Here is a 14,812-nt window from a genome sequence, read left to right as displayed (position 1 = left end):
TTACCACTTTTGCATCACTGTTGCTGACTGATTATTGTCTACTATCCTTTCTGCAAGGAACAGGAGTATAGAAAAAAAATCAACACTATTGTCTCCACATTTCTTACTAGAGTCCAAAAGACTGAACAATAAACAAAGGGATCTAAAGAAACACCTAAGGCCAACATACTGACAATCAGAGTATCACCTGCTTGACATCAGTAGCAGCTGTGCAAAAGAATAGTGCAAAACCTTAGGCTTAATGGAGCTTACAGACTAGGGGGACTGGCAGTGTCCAAACAATATTCCCAGCTTTAAGTGGCAATTGTTAAACTTACACTTGATAAGTGTACTGTATTCTGGAAGCCTCTGTCACAGTATTAGCTATTGTTCGCTAATCTCACTGTGTGTTTACCCTGCTGTCCCATCCTTCAAGGCATTAGAGACTCTACCTCAGTTGGGTTTACAGTAGTGGTTCTCAATTGAGGGAAATTTTGCACCCAGGTGACATTTGGTAATATCTGAAGACATTTTTGATAATCTCAACTGAGTGTATGAGTGTTACCGGCATCTAGTGGGTAGACACCAGGGATCCTGTTCACATCTTGAAAGCACAGAACAGTCCCTTCCACAACAAAGAATTATCTGGTCCAAACTGTCAACAGTGTCAAGACTGAGAAACCCTGATTTACAATTAAGTCTTCAGTAGGGAAGCTGCTCTTGACACTGGGATTAAAAATCCAAATGATAATTTTTTCTAATTCTTATGGCTCCCACCTGGATCACTGGAGGAGTTTTAAACTAGTAATTCTGAGCATAAAATTTATAACTCAATTTAGAATTAAAAGAATCAAAATGACTAGTAATTTTTTTTCCCTAAATTTTAACACACCTGTGAGGCTGTCAACCTCCCAAAACTGTAAGCAAAATATGGGGTTTATGTGCAGTTTTCTGGTAGAGCCAGTTTATAGCTTTCGAAAGGTTTCGAGCTTCTGGAGATAAGTTATGATAGTTGCTTGATAAGAGAAAAGCATTTAGTAGCCAGGATTAGGGCTATTATCTGCCTCCAAAGTCTATTTAAAAGGCCCCTCTCTAAGCAAATGAGACAAAAATAAAGGGGAAGCTAAAGCAAACTTGGCCACTTGCAAGAGACGGATCCAGCAAAGACATGATTGATTTGTCTTCCAAGACACATCCCAGGCCTCTGATGCTCTGTAGCTCTGAGTCCTCTCCCAACTCTTTCACAGGTATGTGCAAGTCTGTTTAAAGATAGATACTAAGTGGGGCCTTCAAACTTTAGGTGAAGTGCTACCTGTAATCTTTGCTAACACCAGTCACACTGGTGCTGCACATAAAGCAATCCTAAAAAGCTTATCCTTACTGAATTTTTTTTTTTTTGAGATGGAGTCTTGCTCTGTTGCCCAGGCTGGAGTGCAGTGGCGTGATCTCGGCTCACTACAACCACTGCCTCCTGGGTTCAAGCGATTCTCCTGCCTCAGGCTCCCAAGTAGCTGGGACTACAGGTGCCTGCCACCACGCCTGGCTAATTTTGGTATTTTTAGTAGAGATGGGGTTTCACCATGTTGGCCAGGCTGGTCTTGAATTCCTGACCTCAGGTGATCCACTTGCCTTGGTCTTCCAAAGTGCTAGGATTACAGGCGTGAGCTACTGCGCCTGGCCTTACTAAAGATTTTAATATTTATGCCCTATAACTCTCAATAGGAAAGATCCTGCTTTTGTATCATTTAGGAATATGAATACTCATAAACTTGAATTTAATTCTATTTAAATGCTTTGAAGCCCTCAGTAATAATTTGAGAGGCATGTTTTCCTCATATATATGTATTTATACACACACACACACACACACACACACACACACACACATAGGTAAAGGAGGATACCAGACAGCATAATCAAATCTCCTTTTGGCAAGCTATTTTTAATCAACCAGCACCTTACACTTCTTTTAAACCATTCCACATACTTGCTCTATTCTCCAAGTTCTTTACAAAATCATACTTCATAAACTCTTTTATTTGATATCTTAAGAAACATGCTAGCATTACCTAAGTCTTTTCCACCAAACAGATATGCTAAGAGAAAACAGTAATTCTTATCAATAATACAAGCTTCCTGCAATTAAAGCCCACACAGTGCTAGGGTAGATGCACAAGAGATCCTGTATCATTACCAGAAAAACTCCACTCCTAAGGTTGAGTTCAATCACAGTGACAGAACACACTAGCCTCATTTTGTTTGGAAAAATGTCACTTACCCCCTAGGAAAGCAATGAATGAAAAACCAATCAATGAAGGCTGATTACAGAAAGGGAAAATATTTCAGAAAATGGCCAAGAAAATCTACTTTGGAGAAAAGCTCTATGAAAACTGAATGGCAACAACTACAAACTAATGAAAAGCAGAGTCCAAGATTCCCAGACCATCAATGTCAGGAAAGAAGCTGACCAAAATGCAAGATCACAGTGAAGTAAAACACAGCATCAGCGAAGATTACCCCTTACCTTCATCCGCAAGGACTTCCGGGATCCCTCTCGAAATGCCTATCCCAAGGAGGAAAACAAGTAGAACAAACAAAACTTGGTACCAAGAATGACAGTTATACCTATCTGAGACTAAAACTAAGGCACAAACTAGTGTTCTATTCTGTCCCCCTTTCTCTAGGTAAAAAATACAATGGAATTCCCCAAACTATTACCAAGAATAGGGGTAGCTCAAGGCCAATGAACTCTGAGACTAATTTTAATACTTTCTACTGTGAAGCTAGGTAATTAACAGGGAAGAGCATGCATCTCTTAAATCCTATATGCACCTCTGATACTAAGAGAAAAAGTAAATAAAAAAAAACTTTAAAGTTGCAGATTTACCAGTTTTGAAACTAAGAAGGAAACAAAGACCAATCCCCTTAACAAGGGATGAACAAGTCACCTAGAAGCAACAAAGTTGCTGTGATGGGGAAGAAAGAACACAAACCAGAAGAAGTTTCTCCCGTAGACATTTTAGCTGAGAATACACGAAAGTGACCATGACACTGAGGAAACCTAGACCATACAAGAGATGTTTCCTGATTTTTATTTTTTTTGAAACAAGGAAAAACAATCAACCCAAAGACATGAGGCATGTAACCAGGACAAGAATTTCAGACTGTACTTTGGGGTTGAGAGGTGGGGAGATACTGTAAGGACAGTGGAAGCCTAGACTTGAGGCTGCAACACATACGGGCTTGTGCCAGGTAGGGCTGGAATTTCATACCTGGGATGGGGACTGGAGTAGAAGAAACTTTGAGCCAGTGGTGATGATATGGTGTGGCAGAAGAGAGGTTGGTCTACATGTACATAACACAGATTAGCTGATTTTTGCAAGTAGAACAAAAGTGGCCCTTCAAACACCTGGATCAAACTTCTTAAAAGAATTTTGGTGCATTCTTGCTCCAAAATTTAAGCTATTTCAGACAATTTCTATTTCAGATATTTTCACCCTGCATACCTTGATTTTCTTCGTCTTTGGTGCTGCACGACCCTTTTCTGGACTCTTTTTCCGCTTCTTGGGTTTGGTTCTTCTAACAGTTAAGGTGATGCTTGTAGGTGTGTGCTGTGTTGCTGTATACAACACAGTGGAAGGAGAAAGCTCCTCATCCCAGCTTTCTGTTGCACTGCTATCCCCACCTGAAAAATGATGATTTCATAGTTCAGGTACTAATAGCCTCAAAAGTACATTAAAAGTAGCTTATTCTTTTAGGTGTGCCCCACATGCAGTAAGCCATTACTTCCACTATTAACTCTTATCATCTGTAAAGCAACGTTAAATACTCATCTTCCTTAAGAAAACAAGATTCTATGTCATTGGCATTAAGCATATAAACCCTGTTCCTCATGGTATTTATTTCTCCCCTTGTATTCAGTCCCTAAGCTTCGCTGACTCAATCTATAACAATTTGAGACTGGCTAATTTTCAAAACAGGAATCCATATTTTTTGTGTTCACAAGGAATACTTTGCTACAGGACTAAAATGTTCTCAACACATTTCGTTTACAATGAGAGAACTATACAGTGGTCTTGAGAGGACTTCTATCTCTTTCTGTGAAAAGAGCTGGCTGGGGGACCATGGGAACTTGTAAGAGGGGTTCTTTTTTTTTTTTTGAGAGGGAGTTTTGCTCTTGTTGCCCAGGCTGGAGTGCAATGGCGCAATCTCAGCTCATGGCAACTTCCACCTCCCGGGTTCAAGCGATTCTCCTGCCTCAGCCTCCCAAGTAGCTGGGATTACAGGCATGCGCCACCACACCTGGCTATTTTGGATTTTCAGTAGAGATGGGGTTTCTCCATGTTGGTCAGGCTGGTCTCAAACTCCCGACCTCAGGTGATCTGCCCGCTTTGGCCTCCCTAAGTGGTGAGATTACAGGCGTAAGCCACTGCGCCTGGCCAAGAGGGGTTCTTAAAATGAACATTCAGATCACAGAATATTTTTATGTCAAATTGTGGACCTAACCCATCTTCCGCTCACCTGATATGTTGTCCTGCTTCCGCCGATGAAGTCTAATAACCTTCCCCCTGCTCATTCCCCTAAAGAGGGAAAATAAACTTAAAGTAGTCCTTCCAACAGCATGCATCACATCATAGCACACATGGGCGAAGTGTCTCTGCATATGCTACCCCCTCCCTCCCACCTACCAAATGTTTCCAGGACATTAAATTTCATATCAAATTCAATAGCTTTAACATCAATCTCTCATTCCTTGTTGTCAGCAATTCTCACCTAGTGCAGAGAATTCGAGCCAAGGAGCACTAAGGAATCATCTACATTAACAAACACAAGAAAGAATACTTTGAGCTTTTCCCTACTTGTAAGAAACCCTAATCCCAGCAACCCAGACGTAAATTTAGATGGAACAGGATCTTACCTGCACTTGTCACAGTTGAGAAGGAAGCCATCCTGAGAAAGACCACAAGGACACCAGGTAGGTACAGTTTCTCCTTCAGAGTTCGGGCTGTCTCCACAGCGTTCCTCTACAGGCGACGGCAGGCCATTCAGGTCAGAACGAGGGATGATCGTCTGGACAGGGGGAGAAGCAGGAGGTGTCGGAGGAGGAGGGGCTCCGTAATTATGATCCTGAAAATAAGATTTTTTAAATCAACAGTGTCCAAACACTGGCCCCTCTCTCCCCTAAAGTATGGTACATATGGAAAGAAAGAAGAAAGTAGTACCCTTTGTTTTTTGGCTTCAACCAGGAAAGTGATAAAACAAAATGCCAAGGTCAACTGGGACATAAAAACAAGAACAATGATGCAGGGCTAGACGTCCGCTGGAGTCAGGGAAGTGCAAAAGGGGCAACTTCGTCATGCTGCATATAAACATTTCAAGAAAGTCACAATGTATAAGAATGGATTACACTCCAGGAAGATCACTGTTCTGGAGAGAAACAAATGCATACTCACAGCATAAGGCAGTCCTCGACACCCATGCCTCTGAGTGGTCCCATAATTATGAGTGGAATACACGCTCTTCTCATTAACTGCTGGACTAGCCTCCACAGATTCAGGGCTGCACAAAGGCGAAAAGCAATGCATGATAGCATAACACCTAATCTTCCCTTAAACTAACACTTCATTTCCCATTCTAACCCCTCCTCTTTCCACAACCACTAGCCACTAGGATAAGAGAAAGAACTCGGTGAAACAATCTTATTAACATAACTAAGCCTATAAATAACAGTAGGAGTGTTATTAAATGTGGATTTGTGTGTAACATGAAGCCAGTACAGGCAGATGTCTGAAGGCAGGCACCTGAGATACAAGGTGTCCCTAATGACAAACACAAACGTACCAGCTGAGCGGGGAGTTTCCCCTAGAGAAGCCACTCTGGGCTGGTTTAGACTCAGAACTATTCTTCTTAATTGGATCTCTTAATACTTCCATGAAACCTCACATGACATTTGCAGTGAGTGAGATGATGAAAGTGCCTTCTGCACTGCCCCAGGGACCAGGCCCTCTTCCATTCACTACCAAGACAGGATACCCTGAAGAAAGTACAGGTAAAAACAATGGCATCTTATATTTATCATACCTCTCATCTTGACGAACCCCCAACACCTTTCAAATATTAGAGTAATAATTTCTCATCCACCAATGACATGCAAGCATATTAAGGACAAAATTATTTATCAGCTGCATGATAATACCATAGAACTTAAAATAAAAACTAAACTGTAAAGTTATGTTAGTCTACTGACAAATAATAACAACAGTAATGGCTACCATTGTGAACTGCCCAATATTTGTTAGGTGCTTTAAATATATATTAATTCATTTAATTTCAGCAACCACTAAACATGGTATATACTCCATTTTTACAGAGTGGGAAGATGTGGTGGTGAGATTACATGACTTCCCCAAGGTTACACACTGACACAGCTAAGATTTGAAACAAAGTCTGTCTGACTCCAAAGTCTATGCTCTTTCCACTACAGAAATGAGAATGACATTCAGTCCTTTAAAGAAAATTATTTGAGACCTTTATTAACCAGGCTTAGTGAGAAGCTTGGTTTAGTATCTTTTTGTACCCTTTGTGAGTAGAAAATAAACTATTCAAGCGCAATGTATTATTGTAGAATTATACATGTATTCAAACTTAGAAAATTAATATAAGCCTTTACAATAAAAAGGCTTTGATGGCAAAGGATAAAAATCAGGTTTATGGGAAGAAAGAACTTCAACTCTGATTGTTACCTGGTTAGGTTTTAGGGAATACTGAAGGATAATTCAAAAATATAAAGTTTGTATGGCTTTGCAGAATAGAATAGTAATTTGTAATTTATATTAATTAGAACACAGATTCACAAATTAGAAACTCCGATGATTGGTATAACTCTAACTTAGAGATTAATGGGTCTTTCAGGGAGTCAAATAACGCATATTGTTCGCTTGAAATAACAAGTCATTTTTTCCTGCTTAAAGATATACAATATATAGTACAGCAGGAATAAGTGTGCAGTTCAATGTGGTGCAATGTCAATTGAGAAGTGAGGGATCAAAGAAAATTCTGAGATATGTATCCAACTCACCCAGTTATATGCTCCAAAACTGTGAGAAAGGATCTTATTAATAACAGCAAAGGAAATTTCTAAGTGAAGAAGAACTTTAGACAGAGGAAAGTATTCTCTGTTAGTGAGGTGCATGCATTTTATTACTTAAAAGTGTCTGCAAGATGGGAACGGGGGAGGGGTACATCAAGAATGCAGGTCAGTATTCTTGAGAAAAAGATGATCTGAACATGGCTCACTGAGAGGCAATCATCTCTGAGTATTAGGAAACAGGTGGGGTTTCCTAAATGAAACCAAAGGCAGACAAGCATTAATAAAATGAAGGTATAATTTAGTTTCTATGATGGACAGTTAAAAGAAAGTAATAAATTTATACAACATTATTAATTTACTAGGTACATTACTAGATAAACAAGTATTCCAAAGAGCTGTACATATTTTATATAGGTTTTGTACCACTGAACACATGGAGTGAAACATGATAGCTGTTTATTAGGAATGGATTTTTTTTGGTGGGAGGGGGACAGGAAAAAGGAAAGTTGCATGAAATCAAAGATGGCCATGGAGATGGAGCTATGCTGGTTGTATCTTACCCATCTCCAAACGGGTAAATATGAACATATGCACTTCATGTGCAAGTCTAGGGAATAAAAATAAAATGTATATTGTGGAGGTTAAAAGGCCATCACACTGCACAATACCTTCTAGTTAAGCACAGCGTTTAATATATTGCTGTGCATGCCAAATCTAAAATTTAAACTCATATCTTCTGATGAAGAAACTCTGCAATTTCCATATTGGTTACTGATTGAATACACAGTTAGACACTGACAGGTAACTACAAGATTTCCTAAAATATTCCTTGATATATATACTAGTTTTTATATTTTAAAATATGAATTAAAAGTTTGGAATAATGGAATTACATCTCTTTAGCAGCCAACCACTTTATGCAAATGTAATTACAGGCTTTCTTCTCCTATCACTGAATTGGACACATACACAGAAACCAGGCTCACAACAGATATACTCCATCAACAGTGTTCTAAGTACAACATGCAACCCAGCTGCTATCATGCCATTTCTTGGAAAATGCCTGAAATTCTGTTATGGTAGAGTTGGAAATTCAGAAAAATCTTTGTTTTGCTTGTTACATCTACAAATTTTCCTACAAACACACACAAAAATAAATGCATATTGCATATAGTTGCCATCAGATTTAAGATCCTATGAAGTGAAGTCTACATCTAGTTGAGTATGCTGCACTATTTTAATACCAGGTTTAATCTTAAAGTGCCCAGAACAGCGAAATAGGCATGATGAAACATTAATAAATATCATTAATAATTTAACAGAATGGTATGTAGCTAGTTACTGACATTCTTTCCCTTTGCAGAAATGCATAACTATGTAGCTAGTTATGACCACAGTATCATAAATCTGTCTGGAGATCATGAATGAAAATGTTTCAGGAAATCCTAGGATATGTTGGTGTTAACAGAGACAGCGCAGTCACATTTGTAGACCAGAAGTATTTTTATTTCTGGAATTAGTCCTAGACTCCCCAGCAGTATTTACGGGCAGTCATGTCTATACTTCGGGGAAAACACCAATTGTAAGATTAACTGCTCTGGGTCTTTTATCCAGCAATTCCAAACGTATTGGTTTAACCTCTTTGTTGAAATTTCTCACAAATGTTAATGCTATCTATCTATACAGTTAGACAATCTACATAGTACCAGGTTAGTAGCTGACTTTATAAAAACCTATAAACACAATACAAACTGGCTACCTACTAATGCAGGGAGAGTTTTAAGTACTTTATTTGGGGAAAGAGTTGTAAAATGGTTAAGTAAGTTTCAGTTACTGACATAACTAAATACCTTTTGCATGCAAACAAAACAAACAAACAAAAACAAAAACAAAAGAAGAAAAAAGCTCTAGAAGAAACAAAATCAACCCTTCCCCACCCCCAACCCTCCTTTCTCCTTTTTATATGGGAATAAGCCCAAACACTGCTTTCCATTTTAGACTACCCCAGAATATTATATACTATTTCTCAGGGTAGCTTTAAGTCTTCCTCTTTAAGGAACTCAGTAAACAGGTAAGTTATATTAGGTGGCTTTATGAAGAAATATACATGCTCTTTAATAATATTCTGTTTTAAGGAAGAAAACCACTTATTAATCAGGGATGTCATTCAACCCAGAAATCTGGTACAGTTGCTTTGCTTTCCTGAAGGGGGAAGAATCCCCAGGGACTGTGAAAATGGCAAGAGAAACAGGGGAATTAGAGCAACACCCACCTCACTCAAGAAGTGGCTGTGGGATCAAGAGTCTGAACTGGACCTGAACATATTCAAAACACCAGGATTTTTCCAGCCCAGACCCTAATCCCTGGTACTGCCTGGAATAGACTTGGCTTCTGGGGGTGTGCTGCCCCCTAGGCCCCTTGGGTCTCTTTCGCTGGACTTTCACATCCTGGTGTAGTGCCACTTCGTCTTGAAAGGTAGGGGGCTTCCACTTCCTTTCTGTAAGCAAGGAAGATTGGGTACAAGGGAGGTAAAAGGACAAGAGGGGGAATCTGTGAGCAGGGGGAATCTCGGACAACTTAAAAGAGAAGGGATACAAAAGACTAAAAATTTTAAAACTGTGAATAATATATATAAAGTTGTATAATGAAGGCCTACCTTCATTGTCATTTGGCATTTACATTCTTCAAGAATTGAGAGGATAATTTTAGGGATTGGGCCTTTGGACAAACTCTGAATTCCTAAAGCTGCTCTTAGCTGAAAAAAAAGTTTGGTACCACTGATTTTGAAGGTCCTCTTTCTAGGCAACGAATATTATAAAAAAAAGATGACTCTGTTCTCCATGTTTTCTACCCCAGATGTCAGAAGGTCTAGGCAACCTGCCCATATAGTTTCGGCCCCTTTACTCTAGAATAATGGGAAGTACATAGGAAGAGGACTTCAAGGAAAATCAGTTGGAAAGAACACCTTCTTATCTCCCTCCGTCAGAATCATTAACTCTACAGAAGCAGGTAGTAACACCTACTTTATTCCAATTTTCTCCACCCATTAAAACAAATGAAAATGAATTCCTACTTTGCAACTTTGGTTCTATTAATTATTTGCCCAGAAATACCCCTCTGAAAACTCTTCCTTCCCCTTCTAATTCCTTTTTTCCACCACCTTCAATGGGGGTAAAGGGAAAGGTCTAATGTTAATTACAGTGGAATAGGATCTGGTTAAGAAAATACTACATATTATCCTATTAGCTATCCATAAGAAGGCTGTCTCCACACAGACTGATAATGTACCTACTACCTAGAAAGTAGCACTTACTCTGATCCAGCAGCCATATCTGAGTAGGATGTATCTGGTGTGGTGACTCCCAGAGGGATTGCAATGCTCATGACGTCCAACACAGCAGAGATTGGAAATCACGGGGTCCAATTAATGGAGACTGACCACTCTGAGAGTGGGGGTGAGCTGCAGAGCCTCATCCAACATGTTATGGACATGAGGAATCCTGTAACAGAAAAGGAAAATATCTAGTAAAATAAATACCTAGTTATCAGATAGTTCTTCAAGTTTATCTTAAATGCTACTGAATATTTTTCTGCATTCTTGAAAAAGGCTTTTAAGGGATAATTATAAAATAAATACAGCCACAGTGTCCCATGTTTACTATGCATTTCATTAATGTTTCACAAAGTAGGGGGCAAAAAGTTATGTTTACTTTTGTTTTTCTTTTCAGTTGAAGGGAAAGGAAGAGTCTGCCTATCTCACTAACCAACACATTCTCCCCATTCTAAAACTGCCCAAACAAAATTTTCTGGCAGCCTAGGATGTAGCAAACAAGTTTTAAGATAAAGGATGGTTATGAAGAATATCCCAGTTTACCTAAACTCTTTAAAAATTAAAGATCTTCATTTAAGTTTTTTTCCTAGGCCACAAATAAATGCAGTTTCACAAGCAGTCAATAATGTTATTTCTTCCAAATTAAAAGAGATCAATTTGTTGTTTATACTTGATTGGAAACAGCTGTTTCTTACTGCCTTCTTTTGTCATTGAACACTCTCTTCCTTCTTTTAAATCATCTTAACTATAATTTTGGGAGAAGATGCAATCATCTTAGCAACTTTATTTGTGGGGTAATAATACGCTGCTAGATATGAACAAAAATATAAACCAGGAGGAGGCTATGCATGCGTGGGTGCAGAGGGTGCATGGGAAATCTCTGTATCTCCTGATGAATTTTCCTGTGAACCTAAAACTGCTCTAAAAAAGTTGACTACTTTTTAAAAACAACAAAAAAACCCCCGAAATCACGAAGAGTACAGTTTCATGATAAAGACTAAACAACTGTGTATGAAAAAGCAGTGAGGATAGCTTGACATGGTGACCATAAACCAGTGAAAGCTGGGAACAGAAAGACTCAGAAATTACTGAAGTATAAAAAAATGCAAAAATAGATTAAGAGATTTGGAGGTATGGTGCAGAGGGAAACAAGTGTTCTTTGTGTGACTTTACATTAGTAGTTTTAAGTAGTGTAAAAAACATTAAAAGGATGAAACAAAAAGCACGTTATTTGGGGGGGAATAAAGTCAATGTGAATGTCAAAGACCCATGTTAACAAGGACTTTTGCAAAAAAGACTACAAAGAGAGTCATGACTGATACACTGATTCATAATAAGACATTAGAACAATTATTAATACTAAAAAAACTAAAGGAATGAAAAGTACATGATACAGACTGAGTCAACCCAGGGGGTTAATGTAAATTTTGTTTTTATTTTTTGAGACAGTTTCACTTTTGTTGCCCAGACTGAAGTGTAATGGTGCAATCTTGGCTCACTACAACCTCCGCCTCCTGGCTTCAAGAGATTCTCCTGCCTCAGCTTCCCAAGTAGTTGGGACTACAGGCGCCTGCCACCATGTCTGGCTAATTTTTGTACTTTTAGTAGAGATGAAGTTTCACTATGTTGGCCAGGCGGTCTTGAACTCCTGACCTCTGGTGATCCACTCACACCTCAGCCTCTCAAAGTGCTAGGACTATAGGCGTGAGCCACCGTGCCTGGCCAGTTAATGTAAATTGTAAATGGTAGATGGTCTGAGATGCTCCAATCTTACTTTGATATTAATGCAAATTTAAAAAATTGTGGGCTGGGTGCAGTGGTTCACAACTGTAATACCAACACTTTAGGAGGCCAAGGTGGAAGGATCACTTGAGTCCAGGAATTTGAGACCAGCTGAGGCAACATAGTGAGACCCCATCTCTACAAAAATAGTAAAAAAATATCAGCCAGCCATGGTGATGTGTGCCTGTGGTCCCAGCTACTTGGGAGCTGAGGTGGGAGGATCACCTGAGCACAGGAGGTAGAGGCTGAGGTGAGCCATAATCACGCACTGCACTCCAGCCTAGATGATGAAGTGAGACCTCTGGGTATGACAATACGCCTGTTCCTACACCCAACTGGAGGTGACATATAGCTGGGCTGGGAAATGACTGGGCCAGATGAAGTGGCTCATTCCTGTCATCCCAGCACTTTGGGAGGCTGAGGCAGGTGGATTGCTTGAGCTTGGGAGTTCGAGACCAGCCTGGGAAACATGGCGAGATCCTGTCTCTACTAAAAATACAAAATTTACCTGGTGTGGGCCGGGCGCAGTGGCTCACACCTGTAATCCCAGCATTTTGGGAGGCCAAGGTGGGTGGATCACTTGAGGTCAGGAATTCGAGACCAGCCTGGCCAATGTGGTGAAACCCCTTCTCTACTAAAAACACAAAAATTAGCTGTAGTGGCACACGCTGGTAATCCCAGCTACTCAGGAGGCTGAGGCAGGAGAATCTCTTGAACCCAGGAGGTGGAGGTTGCAGTGAGCCGAGATCACGCCACTGCACTCCAGCTTGGGCGACAGAGTGAGACTCCATCTCAAAAAAAAAAAAAAAATCTGGTGCAGTGGCATGCACCTGTAGTCCCAGCTAACTCAAGAGGCTGAGGTGGGAGGATTGCTTGAGCCTGGGAGGTGGAGGTTGCAGTGAGCTGAGATCATGCCACTGCACTCAGCCTGGGCAACAAAGTGAGTCCCTGTTGCCAAAAAAAAAAAAAAACAAAAAAAAACGGACTGATGAAATTTTTTGCCTTTAGGCCAGTCTTACACATGTATGTTTCCTTTCCCTAACAGTATATCCAAACAGAGACCTTGGCAGTACATCTTCTAAGCCTTTGGGAAATTGAAGTAAATCTGTAAATGATAAAACAAGAACACTCATCAAGTAAACCCAAAAGACAGTTAAATACTGGGGGCTGTTGGTTACAACCCTTTCTATTAGTATTACTGTATAATTCAGATTAAAAGAAAAGCCCCAAAGCTGTCTGACCAGATAATCATATGAAAGTCTGATTATCACCATACCTCCCCTGATCAGCAAAGGGAATCTGAATTGTTTTATATTTTCAGTAAAAGACTTAAACCAAAACCGTACTTAATATCATTAAAAACCCTTTGTTGTAGCCATTACGACTGTACACCCATTTAAAAAATGCATGGTTTCATGGTGAAACCCTATCTCTACTAAAAATACAAAAATTAGCTGGGCATGTTGGCATATGCCTGTGATCCCAGCTACTTGGGAGGCTGAGGCACGAGAATCGTTTGAATCTGGGAAGCAGAGACTGCAGTGAGCTGAGACAGGGCCACTGCACTCTAGCCTGAGCAAAAGTGAAACTCTTTCTCCAAAAAAAAAAAAAAAAAAAAGTACACTTTCTAGATAAAAGACAAGTTATAAACCCAAGATGATAGTTGATATTTTTCCTAGAGCAATTTTTAAAAGATATACTAAAAGGAAAAGATGGAAAAGTTACTTCAGATAACATCTTAATGAGTGAATAAATGATTGCTACATTCACTAATGAAACACCAACCCAGCTATTTTGGATAGTTGATAAATAACCTTAAGAAATATTAAGTCAGCCCGGTGCAGTGGCTCATGCTTGTAATCCCAACACTTTGGGAGGCTGAGGTGGGCGGATCACCTGAGGTCAGGAGTTTAAGACCAGCCTGGCTAACACGGTGAAACCCCGTCTCTACTAAAAATACAAAAAAATTAGCCGGGCACGATGGCGGACACCTGTAATCCCAGCTACTTGGGAGGCTGAGGCAAGAGAATCGCTTGAACCCGGGAGCCGGAGGTTGCAGCGAGTCAAGACTGTACCATTGCACTTCAACATGGGCAACAAGAATGATACTCTGTCTCAAAAAAAAAAAAAAAAGAAACATTGTCATTGTCGGTAACTATAAATTTCTATTTCATAAAAATTATTCCATTTTCCTTGTGTCTAGTTTAACATGACTGTTTCATTCTTCTGATGAAAGCAACCATAATAGGTTGGCTTGACCATCTCATTCTAACTAATGCTTTAATAATGATGAGGCTTCTTAATTCAAATTCTGTTAATAATCCCAAATTTCTCAAATATTACCCTAAGAATACTTCCTTCCCTAAGTAACTCTGTAAAATGTAGCTATTAAAATGTTAACCGAGGAACATTTAACAGATCATCTAAATGCAGTCTTTTCTTATTATAATTTGTTTGTTTTTTCCTACCAGAATGTAAACTCTATGAGAACAGGGATTTTTATCCACTGCTGTAGTTTCAATGGCCAAAACAATAACTGACACATAGAGAAGTTCAAGAAATATCTGCTAAGTAAATTATAATCACAATTTACTACAACATGATTCCAGCAGTCATTAAAATGCAAAAAA

At 39.4% G+C, this 14,812-nt stretch overlaps 1 protein-coding gene across 50 annotated transcripts in view; it reads right to left on the bottom strand.

Annotated features, from left to right (window-relative positions):
- Window positions 1–14,812, bottom strand: part of SETD5 (SET domain containing 5) — an 80,708-nt gene that overhangs the window by 38,734 nt on the left and 27,162 nt on the right. For 3 of the 50 annotated variants that reach the window (XR_010155074.1, XM_024355281.3, XM_024355286.3), the window contains exons 3-10: window positions 10,383–10,569; window positions 9,342–9,566; window positions 5,821–6,013; window positions 5,433–5,538; window positions 4,898–5,106; window positions 4,501–4,559; window positions 3,486–3,664; window positions 2,504–2,542 (exon numbers count right to left, since the gene is read on the bottom strand). Coding sequence is in view for 49 of the 50 variants with exons in the window: in XM_024355281.3 (XP_024211049.2) it covers window positions 2,504–2,542; window positions 3,486–3,664; window positions 4,501–4,559; window positions 4,898–5,106; window positions 5,433–5,538; window positions 5,821–5,912 (684 nt within the window). In the remaining variant the exon portion in view is untranslated. Of the gene's footprint in view, window positions 1–2,503; window positions 2,543–3,485; window positions 3,665–4,500; window positions 4,560–4,752; window positions 4,794–4,897; window positions 5,107–5,201; window positions 5,339–5,432; window positions 5,539–5,820; window positions 6,014–9,341; window positions 9,567–10,382; window positions 10,570–14,812 lie in introns of all 50 variants that reach the window. The other 47 variants (XM_063805344.1, XM_063805327.1, XM_063805330.1 and 44 more) reach the window with 32 other exon arrangements.

This window comes from Pan troglodytes, chromosome 2, assembly GCF_028858775.2.
Source record: "Pan troglodytes isolate AG18354 chromosome 2, NHGRI_mPanTro3-v2.0_pri, whole genome shotgun sequence".
Classification (NCBI taxonomy): domain Eukaryota; kingdom Metazoa; phylum Chordata; class Mammalia; order Primates; family Hominidae; genus Pan; species Pan troglodytes.
Note: the sequence above shows the minus strand (reverse complement) of the source record. Positions and strands in the feature narration are given on the sequence as shown.